The sequence below is a fragment of the Chlorocebus sabaeus genome, chromosome 2 (assembly GCF_047675955.1).
Source record: "Chlorocebus sabaeus isolate Y175 chromosome 2, mChlSab1.0.hap1, whole genome shotgun sequence".
In the NCBI taxonomy this organism is placed as follows: Eukaryota; Metazoa; Chordata; class Mammalia; order Primates; family Cercopithecidae; genus Chlorocebus; species Chlorocebus sabaeus.
In genome coordinates, this window is record NC_132905.1 from 26329348 (window position 1) to 26349802 (window position 20455).

At 38.2% G+C, this 20455-nt stretch overlaps 1 protein-coding gene across 1 annotated transcript in view; it reads right to left on the reverse strand.

The window, feature by feature from the left end:
* Positions 1-20455, reverse strand: part of CTNNBL1 (catenin beta like 1) — a 183080-nt gene that overhangs the window by 83222 nt on the left and 79403 nt on the right. Inside the window, exons 8-10 of the mRNA XM_008017862.3 lie at positions 10793-10865; positions 10496-10554; positions 8862-9010 (exon numbers count right to left, since the gene is read on the reverse strand). Of these exons, the coding sequence (XP_008016053.1) occupies positions 8862-9010; positions 10496-10554; positions 10793-10865 (281 nt within the window). The remainder of the gene's footprint in view (positions 1-8861; positions 9011-10495; positions 10555-10792; positions 10866-20455) is intronic.

Below are 20455 nucleotides of genomic sequence, written 5' to 3' on the forward strand. Positions count from 1 at the left end.
ACTATGGCCCTGTTTTGTGCTCTCCATGCACTGAAAAATTTGACAGGGAAAACAGAACTAAATATGTTCAGGCAAGAGACTGAGTTCTCGGCAACAGGCTTTTCACTCCTCCTTCTTTGGGTCTATGAACAGGGTTTGCCAGAAATTCCTTGGGCCAATGATTCTAAACAGCAAAATGTTTCTCATTAATTTAGAAAATGTCCACAGAAAACCAAATGTGTATCTTTTGCTAGGTACTGGAGATACAAAGAGGAAGAAGAATCCGTCTCTGCTCTGAAAAGTATTACAGTACAATTGAAGACACAGCTGTGCAACTTACCACGCATGGCACGGAAAGTGCTCTGACAGAGGAAACAAAGGATGCTAGCATCCAATCTTCAAAACTTAGGGGTGGGGATGTGAGGACAGACATGGGGGAAGTGACATGGAAGAAAATGGCTGCTTAGAGAAGTTTAAGCCTAAACATCAAAGGAGATTCATCAAAATAATAACAACAACAAAATGTGTCAAGGGATCTAAAATAGTTTGGTTTAGAGAGTGGAATGTAAATGTGCAGAAAGGAAAGAATGAGAGAGACGGCAGCAGGAGGATGAGGCAGAGGCCAGATCCTAAAGGGACTAGAAACAATTTCAAATGTTCATAGACAAAGAAATAAAGCTACATTTCTAAAAAACTAAAGGTAATCACTAATAGAAAAAATCGTATTTTCCAAATCTCCAAAGGAGGAGGAAAATAATGGAAGTGAAAAAAGATAAGACAAAACACAATAAAACCACCAAGGAAACCATAAAACAAAATAAGCATGAAAAGGGCTAAACATAATAGTAATTACAATAAAATCAAATAGTTAAATTCATCTACTGAAAAACAAACTTTCACATTGGATTAAAAAACACAGTTATGTGCCCTTAACAAGAGTTACATGTAACACAAAATGACATAAAAAGCTAAAGGTGTGGCAGCAGGTGCCTATCATATCAGCTACTTGGAAGGATCATCATATTCCAAGACTTCAAGGCTGTAGTGCATTGTGATTGTCTCCTGTGAACAGCCACTGCACTCCAGCCTGGGCAACATAGTGGAATCCTGTCTCTTTAAAAAAAAAAATGCTAAAGATATGGGAAGGATCAGAAGAAACAGGAAAAAAAAAAAAAAAAAAAAAAATCCACAACCATGGTTACAGACTAAACAAATTAGGGGATAAAAAAGACAGAAAAGAATGGAATATATTTACAAAGTTGATTTATGATATAATTATAGTACTTTATACCCTAGAAACACAAATTCTATTCAAATGTTCATGGAATATTTATAAAAACTACCCATATATAAGGCCACAAACAAAATCTCAAATTCAGAAAAGTATTTTACAGCCTCTATTTTCTGTTAATGTAATAAGAAAATAAGACTTAATCACTTGGGAATAGAGAATAAAACTAAGCAATATTGACAAGAAATTTTTCACCTGAAATGTTTTTATTTTTAAATAAGAGAATTTATTTTTTAAAGCATTAAGCATTTAACTCAGAAACTTGGAAAAAGGGCAACAAAATAAATAAAAAAGTAAAAAAGAAGAATTAAAGGCAGGTGGAAAGGTATACAAATATACAAAATGCTATAAGCATTGTAGACCACATATATATGCATACATATGCATATTTATATCACACATATACGCATATATATACGTAAATACACATACATATATATGCATATTTACATCAAAATCAAGAGTTGGTTCTCTAAAAAAAGATGCCCTCCAATAAAACAAATCCAATTGGTGCAGCTCAGTCACAACAGATAGATTTCTAAGGTTCCCAACTCCAGGCTCTGGCTCTCAGGTGGCATCTCGTGAGCTGCCTGGGGCTGGGGGGCACTTGCTGTCCTGAAGGGAAGGACACAAGCCTGGCTGGACTTGCCACCTGTTAACTGTAGAGCCTTTGGGCCACGAATGAACAGAGGCAGTAGTCAGGCAGTGGTCAATGTGAGCCTTGGGTGAAACCAAGTGCTGTGCTGGCTTCAGGAACGACCCAGCACAGTCCCAGTGGTGGCCACAGTCGTGCTTGCTTGTGTCACCTCTCCCCTAGCACCAGGCAGCTCAGCACAGAGAGAGAGAGACTCCATGTGTTTGGGGGAAAGTCAGGGAAGAGAACAAGAGTTTCTGCCTAGTAATCCAGGGAATTCTCTTTGATTTTACCCAACGTTGGTACCTCTGCAAGTCTACAAGAGCCAGAGCTCTGAGCTTGGGGTGCCCCCTAATGCAGACACAGTTGCAGTAACCAAAGACTTAGATCACATCACCCAAGACTCTCTAAATACCTGGAAAGCCTTCCCAAGAAGGATGAATACGAACAAGCCCAGACTGCAAAGACTACAATAAATACCTAACTCTTCAATGCCCAGACACTGACAAAGATCCACAAGGATCAAGACCATCCAAGAAAACATGACCTCACCAAATGAACTAAATAAGACACCAGTGAACAATGCCAGCAAGACAGAGATACATGAGCTTTCAGATAAAAAACTCAAAATAGCTGTTTTGAGGAAGCTTTATGAAATTTGAGATAACACAGAAGGAACGCAGAATCCTATTTAATTTTACGGATACTGAAATAGTTAAAAAGAATCAAGCAGAAAAATGCAACATACTGAAGAATGCATCAGAGTCTCTTAACAGCAGAATTGATAAAGGAGAAGAAAGAATTAGTAAGCTTGAAGACAGGCTATTTGAAAATACACAGTCAAAGAAAAAGAAAAAAAGAGTAAGAAAGAATGAAGCACACCTACAAGATCTAGACAACAGCATCAAAAGGGCAAATCAAATAGTTACTGGCCTTAAAGAGGAGATAGAGATATTCGGGTAGAAAGTCTATTCCAAGGGATAATCACAGAGAACTTGCCAAACTTAAGAGAAAGATATCAATATTCAAGTACAAAAGGTTACAGAAACCCACCAAGCAGATTTAACCTAAAGAAGACTACCTCAAGGCATTTCATAACCAAACTCCCAAATGTCAAGGATAAACAAAGGATCCTAAAAGCAGCAAGAGAAAATAAATAATATATACAATGGAGTTCCAATATGTCTGGCAGCAGACTTCTCAGTGGAAACCTTTTAGGCCAGGGAAGAGTGGCATGACATATTTATAGAATAGTATATCCAGTATATACTATATCCTTCAGTATATCCTTCAAACATGAGGGAGAAATAAAGACTTTCCCAGACAAACAAAAGTTGAGGGATTTCATCAACACCAGACCCATCCTACAAGACATGCTAAAGGCAGTTCTTCAATCTGAAAGAAAAGGATGCCAACGAGCAGTAAGAAATCATCTGAAGGGACAAAACTCACTGGTAACCATAAGTACACAGAAAAACACAGAATATTAAAACACCGTAATTGTGGTATATAAACTACTCATACCTTGAGTACAAAGACTAAAAGATGAACCTATTAAAATAACTACAACAACTTTTCAAGACATAGACCGTATAATAAGATATAAATAGAAACACAAAAAAGTTAAAAAGTAGAGGGGTGAAGTTAAAGTGTAGAGTTTGTATTAGTTTTCTCTTTGCTTGTCAGTTTGTTTCTGCAGTCAGTGTGAAGCCTGTCATCAGTTTAAAATAATGGGTTATTAAATAGTGTTTGCAAATCTCATGGTAATATCAAGTAAAGAGACATGGAACAGATACACAAACAACAAAATGCAAGAAATTAAAACATACCATATGAGAAAATCACCTTCACGAAGAGAAGGAAATACCACAAAACAACCAGAAAACAAATAACAAAATGGCAGGAGTAAGTCCTTACATAAAATACTGAATATAAATGGACTGAACCCTCTAATCACAAGATACAGAGTGGCTGAATGGATTAAAAAAAATGGGACTTAACAATCCACTGCCTACAAGAAACACACTTCACCTATAAAGACACATATAGGTTGAAAATAAAAGGATGGAAAAAGATATATTCTATGTAAATGAAAACCAAAAAGGAGCAAAAGGAACTAGACTTAAATCAGACAAAATACACAGCGAGACAAAAATTAGACAAAGAGACAAAGAAGGTCATTATATAACAGTAAAGGGGCCCATTGAGCAAGAGAATATAGCAATTGTAAATACATATGCACCCAACACTGGAGCACCCAGATAGATTAAGCAAATATTATTAGAGCTAAAGAGAGAGACGGATCCCAGTAAAAGCTGGAGACTTCAACACCCCACTTTCAGCAATGGACCAAACATCCAGACAGAATATCAACAAACATCAAACTTCATCTGTACTATAGACTAAATGGACCTAATAGATATTGACAAACCATATCATCCAAAAGCTGCAGAATACACATTCTTCTCCTTAGCACATGGGTCATTCTCAAGAATAGTTCATATGTTAGGCCACAAAACAATTCTTTAAAAATTCAAGAAAACTGAAATCTATCAAGTTATCTTCTCTGACCACAATGGAATAAAACTACAAATCAATAACAAGAGGAATTCTAGAAACTATTCAACATAGAAATTAAACAATATGCTCTTGAATAACCAGTGGGTCAATGAAGAAATTAAGAAAGAAATTAAAACAGTCTGAAGCAAATGAAAATGGAAACACAACATACCAAAATTTATGGGATACAGCAAAAGCAGTATTAAGAGGAAAATTTATAGCAATAAGCACCTACAACAAAAAAGTAGAAAAACTTCAAATAAACAACCTAACATCTTAAAGAATTAGGAAAGCAAGAGCAAACCAAACCCATAACGAGTAGACGAAGAGAAATAATAAAGACCAGAGCAGAAATAAATAAAACAAACAAACCAACAAAAAAAGATACAAAGGATCAACAAAATGAAAAGTTAGGTTTCAAAAGATAAACAAAATCAACAAACCTTTTGCCAGACTAAGAAAAAAAGAGAGAAGAGCAAATAAATAAAAAACGGAAATGAAAAAGGAGGCATTTGGCTAGGTGCAATGACTCACACATGTAATTCCAGCACTTTGGGAGGCCAAGATAGGCGGATAGCTTGAGCTCAGGAGTTCAAGATCAGACTGGGCAACATGGTGAAATCCCATCTTTGCCAAAAATATTTTTAAAAAATTAGCCGGGCCTGGTGGCATGCAAGGGAACTTTTGGGAGTGATAAAAAGGATCTGTAGATACATCATCCTATATGGTAGCCACTGTGTAGCTACTGAGCATCTGAAATGTGGCTATTGTAACTGAGAAACTAAATTTTAAATACAATTTAAATAAATTTAAGTTTAAAATTTAAAAATTGATACCGGACTTACTGGAAAACATTTAAGTTTCTTTGGACAAACTTAAGTATGAGAATCTGTTTTCAACTCTAAATTTTATGAAATCTAAATACAAATCAAGTATTCTGATGAAAATTTAGCATCTGAATTGGGATGTAAATGTAAAATGTTCACTGGATTTTGAAAACTTAGTCTCAAAAAAATGAATGTGAAATGGCTTACTAATAATTTTGTTATATTGATTACATGTTGAAATAATTTTTGACTGTGTTAAATAAAATACATTATTAAAATTATTTTTGTTTCTTTTAACCCTTTAAATGTGGTAGCTACTAAAAATGTAAAATTACCTATCTCACATTACATTTCGACTCGATAGTGCTGTTCTACATCTTCACTGTGGCGGTGGAAACATCTGTCAAAACTGTACACTTAAAATGCATACATTTTGTTGTATAAAAATTATGCCTCAATAAAGTAGATAAAAATATTAAATTGGTAACGAACATATGCTTGTGTGTGTGTGCACATATGTGTGGGAAGGAGGGCATACGTGGGAAGGAGGGAGTATGTATCAATGAGTATCTTGTTTGTGATCTTTCCTTATCAATAATCAGAAAGGAAAAAAATTCACTGAGTACATACATGCAAAAGTAACTATTCTTCTGAAGAGTCACCATATTAAATTATATCATAGTTATTTAATGTGTGCATCCCTCACTAGACTTTGAGTTTCTTAGAGGCAGGAACCCTGTTTTGTGCATCTCTGTATAAACCTAGCACTTAACATAGAAAGTTAACATAGTACCTTAGCAGTGTTTTGCAACTGTAGAATTCTCCCAGATACTTTATAGAGTTTAATTCTGTCAAAATCCCTGTAAATATGGTATTATTAGTGCCAGTTTTCAGATGAAAAACTGAGAATGAGAAGGTCACAAAGGTTAAAGTAACTCACCAAATATCCAGAGCTAATAAGCGAAACAGCATGTTCCAAACCCACACTTACAAGTCCCAGGCCCATTCTTCCACCCTCCTCTATACTGCCACCTCCCCACGTGGGCATTTCACAACTGTCTGATGAATGACTGAGTCAAAGTAAAGATTTGTATTTAGGGGCAATGGAACCACAGAAACTTTCCTGAACCCCTCGTGTTACAGCTTCTTAGTCTTGAATAGGCTCTCTCTAGACAAAGAGCCACCTGGCAGCTCTTACTAAAGATCAGAAAGGGTGACTATAGTATGGAAAAAAATATTCCATCCCAATTAAACTTTCCATTTGGGAGTCTGAAGAAGAAAAATAACACAGAACAAAGAGTATGGGAAAGAGAAAAAAGGAAATGCTGAATCTGCTAATATAGCTAATTAATGCAAAAGAATGAATATAACAGCAACTTCAGCATTCAAAAACGAAAAGTTAGGAGATCTAGAGAGGTACAGTTTCTAAGTCTTTTGGAGCTCTCCTTTAATTAGCCTCCCTGAATCTCAGCATTTCTGTTTGAATAATCCATATTTCTGGTTATTTATTCAGCTCCCCACTGCTACGCAATACCAAGCCATATGCTACAGAAATGTATCACTTCATATTTGCACTCAACCATCCAAAGACACTGGCAATTCAGACCTTTAAGCAGCTTAAGGAAAAGTCTCTTCAGACCATTGTGTTAAGGTTACAAGACTCAAGAAGCCAAATGCATCTTCTATTTATGCTATTTACTTGAGAGAAGGTGGGTCATTTCAACAAAAGGACAAGCAATTAGAAGGGTAAGGGAGATAAACAAAAGACTCAAGAGAGTAAAACTAGCAAAAATCAGCTAAACACAAAAGGCCTCTGAGTAATTTCTCATGCCCCTCTCTGCACTTTAAAAAAAAATTGTTTTTAAAAGCAATTCCTCAAAGGAAGACTTCTGGTCAATGCAAGGTCTGGTACGCACTGGACAAATGAAGAGGTCTACTGTGCCTCCAGCCCTTCAGAAGCCTTTTAAGATGTTTTAGAAATATACACAACAAGTCATCACTTAACATCACAGATAGACTTGGAAATGGCAACTTTAAGTAAAACGAGATATAGCAGGTCAGATCCTCAAATAATACCGTTGTAACAATGATCAGAAAAACCGGTTTCATTATACATCATTTCGCTTAAAATTGTGGTTTCCAAGAATGTTATTGATGATGTTAAGTGAGGACATACTGTACCTGGATAATCCTAACATCATTTTAAACACAAAAATGGTCACTGTAGAATTTGTTATAATAGCAAAACACTGGAAATATCCTCAACGCCAACAACAGAAGAATACTAACTAAGCTACAGTCCCTTGGAGGCCATGATGCAGTTACTGAAAACTCCCATGAAGATTATTCACAGCATGGGAAACAGCATGCTATGTTTGAAATGTTGCAATAAAGAAAATCATATGTGTGGCAGGCTTAAAAAGTTGTTAAAAATTATAGAAAAAAAGACTAAAAGAAAATATATACCCAAAGACAGGCTGTGTTTAGGTCACAGAATTGTTTTTCTAACTTTGTGGAGACAGAAATTCTGTCTTAGGTATTTCTGTGTATGCCCAGCACTTAACATAGTACCTTGTCAATGTTTTAATAGCAGTTTTGTATTTTAGTATTCTAAATTCTATTTAACAAATATATATCACATTTCTGAAAAACATTTCCAAAGAAATATCTTAGTTCAACAGGGCTTTCAGTATACTTGAAGTTTTAAGACAGCAGACTCTGGCTCCATTTCTTTCTTTCTTGTTTTTTCTTTAAATGTCAACTTCCTCCTTCTGTAGGGCACAATTTCATAATGACTAGAATCTTCCAACCACATAAACATGCTCATTTTTTTTTTTAAAGTCCCTTGACCCTAGGCACACTCTGGTTATCCTCTCAGCCTTCCCCCACACACTTCTCTACTCCCCTTCCTAGACAGGGTCTCAAGAATTATCAATATAAGCTTTCTCTTCCCTTTTTGCTTCTAACTTTAGGATTCTACAAAATAACTGTGAAACTAATATATGATCCAATTTCAGGAATTAGAGTATAAATAATAAGACATACAAGGCAAGTACTATAAATAAGAGTTTCTGGAACTATCTTGCACATTTTCATATTTCCTAAGCTAGGCATACAGCACATGTACAACTCATTACTGAATGAGGCGTGAAAAATACAAATGATATACTGCTTTCAATAAAAATACAGAAAAACATATGGCATAGATAGGTCTATGTGATATATACAGAAAATTAGTTCAAGTTTAGAAGTAATGGCTAGATTTCCCCAAAACTAACACACTATGGGAAGGAGAGGAAAAACACCAATGTCCTTCAATGGAGCGGACATATTAGCAACCACCACAGTAGGGCACAAACAGAACACAATATACTTTTTATTCGTCTACTCTAACTTTAGGAAAGACCACATACCTACAAAAACACATCCTCATGCTTGAAGACTTTACTCTTCAGGGTAAAGTCTAGGAAACCCAACAGAATAAATGACCATAGCTACATGCTCTTGAATTCAGGCTAACAGTGAAAAGTCAGGCAAAAAAGGTGGGAAAACTAGGACATTCAAAACATACCTGAGCATGAGATTCATCAGCTGAAGACCCTCGCCCTTCAGGAAGCGCTCTCGGTTAGAACTAAGCATTAGACAGGAGCAGAGGGAATCAAACAGATTCTCCATCATCTCCTGCTCCTCAGCCGTGCTGGGATTGTGTCTTTTAAACACCTGTCAAGCAAAAACAGCACAAAGCACAGAACTATAAGAGAATGTTTTTTCATGAGCCTCCATCCAACAATTTCTAAAACCTGTGGGTCATAACTCTACGGTTGAGGAAACAGAAGCTCACCAAACAAAATTCTCATCAGTTTCCATTTTAGAGAAACTAAATAATTCACATATATTAAATAAATGCAAAAAAAAAAAAAAAAAGCCAAAACACTCAACTGACCACTGGGTCCGTCAGTAATTGACAGTTTCAGGCAAGCAGATTTTTTAAAAAACCAAACCCAAATAAAAACCAAAACCTTTTTATTGTGAAATATAACACAGATACAGAACAACTCCATAAAGGACATATAAAACTAAATGAATGAAGTGAACACCCCTGAAATCATTATCCAGGATGAGAAACAACTTCGCCAACTACCCTCAAAGCCCTCCACTTGCCCAACCCAACCATATCTCATTTCTTCCCCTTCTAAAAGCAACCACAATCCAAGGGGGTGAATCATGGCTCAATATAAGGAAGCGTTTCCTGACAATCAAGGCCACTGAATTCCCTCACAGGGGAGCTGGGGCTTTAATTCATGGGAAGTGCTTACAGCAGAAGTCTTCTTTTTGCCAGAGATGTAAGGCATGTTAAGAGAAGCCTTTAAACAGTATACGCATACCCATACAGTCTACTATGAGAAGATCAATAGTCTCACAGGAAAAGGACTAAGCACCTTCCCAGAACTGGAAACAGATTCACATTTCAAAGCTCTATTTTTGGGGTGGAGGCCAAGCCACTCAGGCTGCTGGCACCAAGATGGAAGCTGTATGCAAACTGACATCTCAGACTCTCCCAACACTCTCAAGATTTTATCCAAATGATCTATTTTCAGTCCTGTTTTTAGAATAACACAGATGAAACTTGTAAGAGGAAATCTTAACAGTATTTTCAGAATGCCAGCAGAATAACATTTCAACTGAATTTACATTTCTTACAGTGAGAAAATGGCAGTTTCCAAGTTCTCACTCCAGCCTTCAGCACCACATCCTCCCCTATCCTCCCCTTGACCCCCACCCCACTGCAGTGGAACCTGGACTCCTTGAGCTTATTCAGATCCTAAATGAACATACTCCATTTTCACAGCAGACTGAAAGGAAGGTTGGTGAACAATCTTGGGAGTGGGTCAAATGAAAATAATTTGGTATGCCTGGCCCAGAACACACACACTTAAGCAGGAGGCACATCTTTTTTGAGTTGACAACATCATATCAGAAGACAAAGAAAATTCGTATCTGACACACAGTGATGTCTGGTCATAAAGAGCAAATGACTAAGAAAAGGAGGCAAACCATGTCCCTCCATATAACCCTCAAACCTGCCAACATACTCCATATGGCTTGCAGCACATAGCTCATTCCTTCCCACAATTTCCAGCTCCACCTCCCATTCAAAGCCAGCCATGTATCTTAGAGCAGACAGGAAGCATAAGAATTACTCACAGATAACTGCTGAAGAAGCACATCGATTCCATCCAGCTCCCCAAGCAATTCCCTGTTTTCTAAAAGGGGGAAAAAATAGAGGAAGAAAAAAAAATGAACCTAACTGTCAGATTTTACAGCCGTCTAACACTGATACATCAGCAAACAAAATCAATACAGCTTGACAGAGTACAAAAGCAGCACAGGGAGCGAGAGGGAGAGCAAGGGGATGCCAAAGGCAAGAGAGCTTGCTGTCATGATCTGAAACAAGCCTGGCTCCTATCCTAACAGAATATCAATACTGAGAGGGCACCTCACCATCATTGTCCTGGAGCAGTATGGCCAGCACTTCACTGCAATACAGTTTGTTGGCATCGAAAGGCATCTTTGCCTATGGGGAAACAGGAGAAATGAGAAAAATGTTAAGAGGTCTTGCTTCCTTCCCCAGGACAAATTTTTCACGAGTACTACGATCTGAGTTAGAGAGAAGGAGAAGTTAGAAAGGGAAAAGGCAGTTAAGGGGAAAAACGTCGGCCTCTGCTCTCAAGAGACCAGAACCAAGTAAAGTGACAGACTGAAACAATGGTTCTCACACTCTTAATGCCCAGGTATTAAGGTTACCTCCTCGGTAAAGACTTCCAAGATTTCCCATTTTGAGTCCAGAGATTATATATGTCTAGCCCATAGTACTCAAATGTGAACTAGAAGAATGAGAGTTTTGAACTTTTAAGACTAAAACTCACCATGAAGCTTAATTCACAAGCTACAATCATGAAATTAGGCTATAAATTAGTTAATATATGAGCAGAGAAGTTGAAAAGAAAGCAATTCTTGATTAACTGAATGTATTTATCACAAAGTAGTTCCTTCTGGATTTTTTTAATGCTTAAAATTTAATTTGAAATCATAAACCTATCTGCTTGCATGCCATAATCTGTCTACTATTTAAAAAGGAAACCACATTAAATATGCAAAAATGTGTTAATATTTTAACACCCAAATTACTACCCACAATTCTTTCCCTGCTGCCTGCTCTGCTACTTGGGAGTTTCAGAGGGGACACATCTACTGCACAGACTGTTTTTCATGGCTGTCCTCACTGTTGCTTCGGTAGTGAGACTTAAATATCTCACCATTATCACTGTCCCTTGGATGAAGGTGCACAGAGAGGAGTGAGTCTCAGTGATGTGTTTTTATTTATGGTGTCCATGATCCTTAAAATGCAGGCACGTAAACAATGACTATTAATCAGCAGCAACCTTTGCTACCTATCTGTGTTTTTGAAATGACAAAGAATTTCTGTACTTGGAAAAGACAAGGGAAGTATTTATTTTGGAACTAACACTTCCGTCACCTTACCACCATTCACAGATCTGTTTAGACACTGGTTTTGTACTTAAAGAGGAAGAGTTGCACCTAATCAAGCAATATTCAGCATCATTTCAGTTTTCTGTGCATGTCTCCCTCATCAAGCTAAGTGTAGCCTACAAGGTTTCAGGAGGTCGACCAAGTATGACCATCTTAGGTTAAAAGATCTATAAATGCAAGGTCTTACACGTGCTAAATGTAAGGTATGCTCCCAGGGCAAGCTTGAAGCCTTGTTTCAAGAAATTCAGCATAATAGTCAGGGCTTAATGCAATCTGTGGTATGTTTCACTTTAAGAAAAATGGTTTCATATTACCGAAAATCAAAACCTGAAGGTGAAAAGCCAAGGAGTAAGCATCCCTATCAAAATCAAGAATTCGCGAATAAAATTTCCCACTCAAATTATATAAGTTCCAAGTATTGCTATTATATTTTGAAAGATTTAAGCCGCACCAACTTAAACGTTAGCTTTGCAAGGGCCATGGTTCTTGTTTAAAACAAGATACTTAACTGAAAGAAGTTAAAAGACAGTAGGTCATTAGAGTCATGGCCTTTCTGTGGATCTAATGCCTCTTGTCCTTTATTCAATTTTGTAAGCTCCTATTTTCTTTTTTTTTTTTTTTTGAGGCGGAGTCTCGCTCTGTCGCCTAGGCTGGAGTGCAGTGGCCGGATCTCAGCTCACTGCAAGCTCCGCCTCCCAGGTTTACGCCATTCTCCCGCCTCAGACTCCCGAGTAGCTGGGACTACAGGCGCCCGCCACCTCGCCCGGCTAGATTTTTGTATTTTTTAGTAGAGACGGGGTTTCACCGTGTTAGCCAGGATGGTTTTGATCTCCTGACCTCGTGATCCGCCCGTCTCGGCCTCCCAAAGTGCTGGGATTACAGGCTTGAGCCACCGCGCCCGGCCGTAAGCTCCTATTTTCAAGTTGGAGGCAGTTTTTCTTCCTTTCAATAAATACTTATTAGGCACCTGCTATAGGGAAGACACAGAATTAAGCAAGAGAACAAACAGGGGTGACTTAGATCTGAACCCTGCCCACTGTTGTGGCATTTAAAAACCTTACACTGAATTAAAATTAATTCTGTAGAAATGTCAAATTTCAAAAAAGAAAAAAAACACACAGATCTGGCATTAGACACACCTAAGGCTGACTCATGAGCATGCCACTGCCTATGTGAACAAGTCTGCAGTTCTCCAACTATGTGCTGTGGCAACTGGGGTGCCACACTGAATTCACCACAGGATATTTTTAAATTTCATGGAGAACACAGGGAAATGTGACATCTGTTGGGCACTGCATTAACTAGGAGCTCAGGGTACATTTCTTCTGGTGACATCATATCTTTGTGGAGCTGTGTTTGGATAGCTGCTCTGACAAAAATAACTGTGAAAATGGATGTGAAATCAGAATGATGGCGGTGGTGTTCAATCGGATCCTAAGGTTGGAGGATTTGAGCAGTATCAAAAGGCACACGTACCATTAGGAAGTAACTATGGTATTTAAAAATGAAATAAAAATATTTTTTCTTTAATTTGTGTGTATTATCTTCTCAAATGGCTAACAAATTGTAAGGACATAAATACATATTAAATGGTTTGGACACAACTACTTAATAAATGAGACTATTAGGTACTTTTTGGCATAGCGGTGCTGTAAAAACAAAATTACTGAGACACTAAAAAACACTGTAAATTGACAATAGGAATCCATGACCCAAGGAACATTCTTGGTCTCAGTTTCCTCATCTGTAAAATGAAAATAAAAAATAGCACTTTTTAAATTAAGGGCACTGACATGAAAAAAAGAAAGAAGAAATGGAAAAAAAAAAACCCCACTTATTTGGAGAGTTACTATGAGAATTTAAAAACATAATATGAAAGTACCTAACACACAGTAGGTACCACAAGTTTTTCTGACAACCATAACCAGAAATATCTGCATTAGAATCTCAGCTCTAACAGTTACCAGCTATGCGACTGGCCAAATTAATATCTTCCTCATGAAGTGGCTGTACTAAGGGAACTGGTGTATACGTAACTGGCACCGACCAGCTGAGTTTCTTGCTATTGAGAATTCCCGGTTCCGCAGAAAATCTCCACCTTCTGCTGTAAGACACTACTAAGAGTTTCCAATCTACCCAAAGTAAGTTTTTAAAAACCAGACTGATAACTTCATCATTTTTAAATTAAAACGTAAGTTCTGACTGACAAATTGGCATGAAGGAAGAATCTAATCAGGAAACCAAAATGATGAGGCCTGATAACTCCCCAACGCTGAGCTCTGCAATGCTTCAGAACCTAAAAGCAGTACCAGCTGGGAAGCAGCTTGGCGAGAGGAGGTGGCTTCAGAGATGCCAAGGTCCAATGCTCACAGGCTCTCCCACGTGGTTCCCATGTGGTTTGAACAACACCATTTCCTCTCTCTGGGATTCTTTCTTTATCTGTAAACTGGGGATAACTGCACCCTCTTGGCAGGGTTGTGAGGATTAGAAATAATGTATGTGGCCAGGCCCAGTGGCTCACACTTGTAATCCCAGCACTTTGGGAAGCTGAGGTGGGAGGATCACTTGAGCCCAGGAGTTCAAGACCAGCCTGGGCAACATAGTGAGACCCCATCTCTAAAAAAAAATACAAATATTAGCCAGGTGTGGTGGTGTGTACCTGAAATTCCAGCTACTTGGGAGGCTGAGGTTGGAAAATCACTTGGGCCTGGTAGGTTGAGGCTACAGTGAGCAGTGATGGTACCAACTCACTCCAGCCTGGCCAACAGTGTGAGACCCTGCCTTAAAAAAAAAAAAGAGAGAGAGAGAGACAGAAAGAAAGGAAAAGAAGAAAAAGAAAGGAAGGAAAGAAGGTTCTAGAAAAACACTTTAGCACGTAGTGAGCAGTCAATACATGAAACTCATATCAGATGGTGAAAACTTAGTGATGATGATGATGATGATGACAACCAGATGTTTTAATCTGGTAGAAAAGAAATAGAAGAAATTAGGCCAGGTGGGAAGAAAGGAATCTTTCCTGTCTAGCCAAAGACAAAACTTACAAAGGATATTTTATTTCTGTTTAAATCTCAACCAGAGATTGCACAATACCAAACCGCCAAATTTCAAAGACATTTAATCAAAATCAGGAGAAAGGAGATTTTACTTAGCAGGTATAGTCTCTTGGATTTTGCAAAGTTAATCAGCGGGACTTGGAACTTGTAGGGCTCTTTTCTATCCAGGAGCCTGGCTCTCTTAAATCTTTCAGCTGTCAGAGTAATTATAGAGTCATGCATAGGTTTGTACTCAGCATGTACTAGCCTTGAATAAAATTAAACTTCACCTTTTTGGGAGCTGCTGCTTTTCTGGAAAGTACAAAACAATTATGCTACCACCCACAGCCAGAAGCTGCAGGTTATATCTGTAGCTCACCTCTGGTACCTGGAACACATGGGGCAGGTTCAGACATATCTACAGTACTGCAGAATTGTCAAAGCAGATTGTGCCCTATAAAATCCCAACCTCTGGTCATACAGGCTAAGAACTTTAGCATCAACCAGTTGTACATAAAATACAACTTAACTGAATGCTGCAACTGTTTCTGAAGCATTGGTTTAACTGGGTAACAAGAGGTAATCTTAATTTTGTTTTTTAGAAAAGAAAAATAACACTTGGTTTTGCTGTTATTTTCAATAGTATGTAATATCCTAATAAGCTTGTATTCCCCATTAAAAACATTAATTGTGATGCAGCATCTCTCACACTACTGTTATCTACTTACCTGTTAATCCATTTAATGTAATCATCTGCAGTGGTTTTTATCCTGATTAGAATAAATTAGTGAGGTTTGATTTGTTGGATGAAGAGATCCATGAATATCTCTATATACTGCTAGGCTACCAGTACAAAAAGGAGAAATCCAACACTACAATGCTGTCACCAATGTGTCACTCACTTAAGAATTACTCAAGGATTACTGAATAAATATGGGATGATCAGTCAAATTGCAAGGTTTTATCAAGTAATCTAGACATAAGTACTCTAGGACCTTGGTTCTCAGACTTTAGCTTACATCAGAATCACCTTGAGGGCTTATTAAAACACAGACTGGGCCAGGCGCGGCGGCTTACACCTGTAATCCTAGCACTTTGGGAGGCCAAGGAGGGTGGATCAAGAGGTCAGGAGATCAAGACCATCCTGGCTAACACGGTGAAACTCCATCTCTACTAAAAATACAAAAAAATAGCTGGGTGTGGTGGCAGGCGCTTGTAGTCCCAGCTACTCAGGTGGCTGAGGCAGGAGAATGGCGTGAACCCGGGAGGCGGAACTTTCAGTGACCCAAGATTGCACCGCTGCACTCCAGCCTGGGTGACAGAGCGAGACTCCGTCTCAAAAAACAACAACAACAACAACAAAAACAAAAACACAGACTACCAGGCTCCACTCCAACTTTGCAGATTCAGTGGGTCTGGGTGGACCCAAGAATGTGCACTTCTAACAAGGTGCTAGGTGATGCTGATGCTCCTGGTTGGGAAACAGTTTGAGAACAGCTGGGAGGAGATACAGATATGACATAGACACAGTCCTTGTAATTATAAAATTTAGAGATATTTGGAGAAAGAAAATCAGCACACATAAGAATATTCAAATTGGCCAGGTGATGGAGTCATCTCCACTTTACAGATGGAGAGAAGATGCTCCAAGAGCGTCACACAGTTGCGGGTAGATGCTAGAACCCAGATAGGCTAACTCTCGCAAGAGAACCCATTGGAAAAAGATGAAGGGGTTGATTTTTTAATAAAAGAAAGTGGGCAGTATAGGCTGGGGGCAAAGTACTATGGAAAGGGGGCATAAAGAAAATTCTGGAGGCTTGGGTCTTAATCCTAGTTCTATCTCTAACGAGCTACAGGGGTTTGGGCAAGGCACTTAACATTGACAGGTCTCAATTTTAAATTTTTTATCTATAACAGAACTTACAGATTTCCTTTTAGTTCTAAAAGTGAAGATTAGGGATTTAAGCTGTTTCATGAAGGGTGTGTAAAATTTAGAAATACTAATGGAAGAGAGGAGCCAGTCATTCCTGATAGAATCAGGAGCAGGAACAAAGCCAGACACAGAGGTCAAGATAATTTTGACCTTTGCAGAGCAGGGGATAGGTTTAAAAAAAAAAAAAAAAAAAAAAAAAAGGTATCTAAAAGGTAACAAAGGCCAATGTTTCAAAACTGAAAAATGAAGAGGTCAAACTGGGCCAGGGTAAGAGGCAGAGAAGATAGGATCTGATGTAGAAGGCACAGCATCACACCAGGTAAGTTTCTGAATGGGGAATGGCATAGTGAAAATGGAGTTTTAAATTAGTTTCCAGAGTAAAATGGTTAACAAGAAGGTCCACATTTCCAGAGACAAGTAGATCTTAGTGAGAGTTGTACATTAGAATCACATGTGCTTGAAACATTTCTAAAATATACCAAAGACAGCGACTGAGACGGTAGGTCTAGGGTACAGCGTGGCAATCTATTTTTTCAGTTCCACTGGTGATCTTAATATAAACCCCCAGCTGAAACCCACTGCTATAACATCTTTACAATTTAAAAGCATTCTCATATTTGATTTCACAAGAACCTTGTGAGATTGGAAGGGCAGGGAGTATGATCCCCATTTTTCAAAGGAGAAAACAGGCCAGAAAAGTTAAGAGGCCATTACCCACAGCTACACAGCTAGTAAGTGAAAGTCAGGATCTGGGTCCAGGACTCACTAAGAGTCACCATGATGTTGAAGAGAGTGAAGATTATAACAAGTACTTCCCTAGATTATGAGAAATAAGAGCAAGGCATTGCTGTGAAGGACATGCCCTCTTGCTGGCCTCACTCTTTAGCAGGACATTATTTCATTAACTAATTAATGAAAGAATTAATTAAGCCTGGGCAGTACAGTTTTCTTCTAAAAGCACTTGCTTACCAGTAAAAAACCCAAATAGCATTTTGATGTTTAAATATCCCTAAAAGCTTGAAAACTGTTTCAGAGACAGCAACATGGCTATTTACGCTCTGAGGATCACACCAATGCAGTGCCTACGTGGCAAGAGTCAGTAGTTTGCTAAACTAGCAAATGGGCCCCTTCATTATGATCATAAGGGTAATGGCATCCAAGTCAAACACTCAAAAGTCAATTCCAATGTTACCAATTAAAAAAAAAAGAAGACTCTGGGAAGTTTCAACAACTTTCAAAAGGCAGAAGGTCTGACATTCTAGTTTAATGAAGATCCCTGAATGAGTATTAAGTCTCAAGTAACTTGGAAAAATCTGTCCTGACATAACAGAGACAAAAAAAAAAAAAAAAAGATTGAATTATTTTGTATATTTTAAGGTTGCGTCCCTAACCTGTGGTTACTCCCCCAACAACTCAGCTCCCTGACATCTACGCCACCCCCTTAAAACTCAGTGCTCTACTTTCCTCTCCTCCACTTGTTGCTCCCAAAATGTCCCAAGGTTTCGGGAGGATAAAAACGTGTTGAATACTGAGGAAAGAAGAAACTGAGTTTAGAGAGATGTAAAGGAAATTAAATGAGAAACAAGTCTAGTTCTAAAACCAAAGGATATTTAGACTCAAGAGAGGAGGTCAAAAGGAAGTTGCAAATGACAATGCACAAATTAACTACTTGCTGGATGCAAGACTGAAAGGCAAGAGGGATGGGGGTTGGAGGGAGTTATGGTTTACTGACCTCTGCTAGGCAAATGTGCCCATACCTACTAATGGTAGCAGCTGGGCTAGCTGAGCATCCTTGGGCCAATATATTATGTAAATCAAGGCTATAGATTTAATGGGAACAAATGGTTGAAAAGACTAGAGTGTCAGAAATGGAGAAAACCAAGGAGCATATGATATCTTAGGCAGAACCTTCTCCTTTAGCCCTGCCAAGACGGTGCAGGACAAATCTGACCTAATACAGCCCAGACTTTCTGGATGTTTATGACACTCTGAAGCAGAGCAAAGCCATTAATTAGAGCATGACTTTAGCTACAAACAAATGCCTCCTTCTCACCAAAACATTGGGATCCTTGCCTGCCTGAGGACCATTTCAGTAGCATATAAGCAGTTCCAAACTGCCTCCCATCACACCTTTGGTTAAAACTGTTCTGAGAGGAGCTCTTGCCTCTTCTTTCCCCCATTGACTCTATTAGACAGTACTAACTGTTAAAAAGACAATCACAAGGACTATGCTAAGAAGGAAAGATAATGAACAATCCAAGAGAAATATGGACAAAGAATATAAACATGAAGCTAAAAGACATGAATACAAATGGCTAATCAACAACAAGAAGCCAACACACTTCACTTGATTTTAAAATTACAAATTAAAATAATACCAGTTTTCACCATCAGATTAGCTAGAAGCAGAAGGAAACAGATAACTCTAAATCAGTGGGGCAGCTGATCTATCAGTGGGATGTGATAAATCAGTGGGAATAATTTTGCAATACTACAAAAAATGTTAATGTGCATAGCCTTTGGCCTATCAATTCTACTTCTATGAATTTATTATACAGATAAACTGAGACAAATGTGTATTTTTAAAAGTTTGTATATAGTAGGCCCCCACTTATCTGTGAGGGATAGGATCCAAGGCCCCCAGTGGATACCTGAAACTACAGATAAATTCTGTATTTACTATGTTTTTTCCTATATATGTACCTATAATAAAGTTTAACTTACAGGCCAGGCACAGTGTTTCACACCTGTAATTCCAGCACTCTGGGAGACCGAGGCGGGTGGATCACTTGAGATCAGGAGTTTGAGACCAGCCTGGCCAACATGGTGAAATTCCATCTCTACTAAAAATACAAAAATTAGCCAGGCGTGGTGGCGCACACCTGTAATCTCAGCTACTTGGGAGGCTGAGGCAGGAGAATCACCTTAACCCAGGAGGCAGAGGTTGCAGTGAGCTGAGATCACGCCACTGCACTCCACCCTGGGCAACAGAGTGAGTGAGACTTAGTTTCAAAAAAAAAAAGTTTAATTTATAAATTAGGCACAGTAAGAGATTAACAACAATAATAAAATAGAACTATTATAACAACATACTGTAATAAAAGTTTTGTGAATGTGGTCTCTCTCTCAAAATACCTTTTAGTATATACTATACTTACCTGTTTTCAGACCATGGTTAACTGTGAGTAACTAAAAAGCGGAACGCAAAACCACAGATAAGAGGGGACTACTGTATTCACAGCTGCACTGTTGATAACAGTACAAACTTACCAGTGGGAATGATGAGATTAATGCTGGTACATCTGTGTGGTGGAGTATTAACTAGGCAACAATTAGTTCAGTGAGAAAATCAACTTGCATAAGAAAATATTACATAATTCTGTTTGTGAAACACACACTCTCTTACATACACAGAAAATTTCTGGGAAAATGGATATGATATTGTTAACAGTGACTGCCTCTGGGAAGTGGAACCACAAGGGATCGGCAGAGGGGATCTTTTCAGTTTTATACCTTCTGTATCACATGAATTTGTATTTATAACATGTTTGTATTTTCAGAGGTACTAAGACTATTTTTAAAGCCTCTTGTTTTAAAACAAACAAAAATGGAGAAGAAAGAAGCAAGAGGTACCAGAAGCTTCCCAAA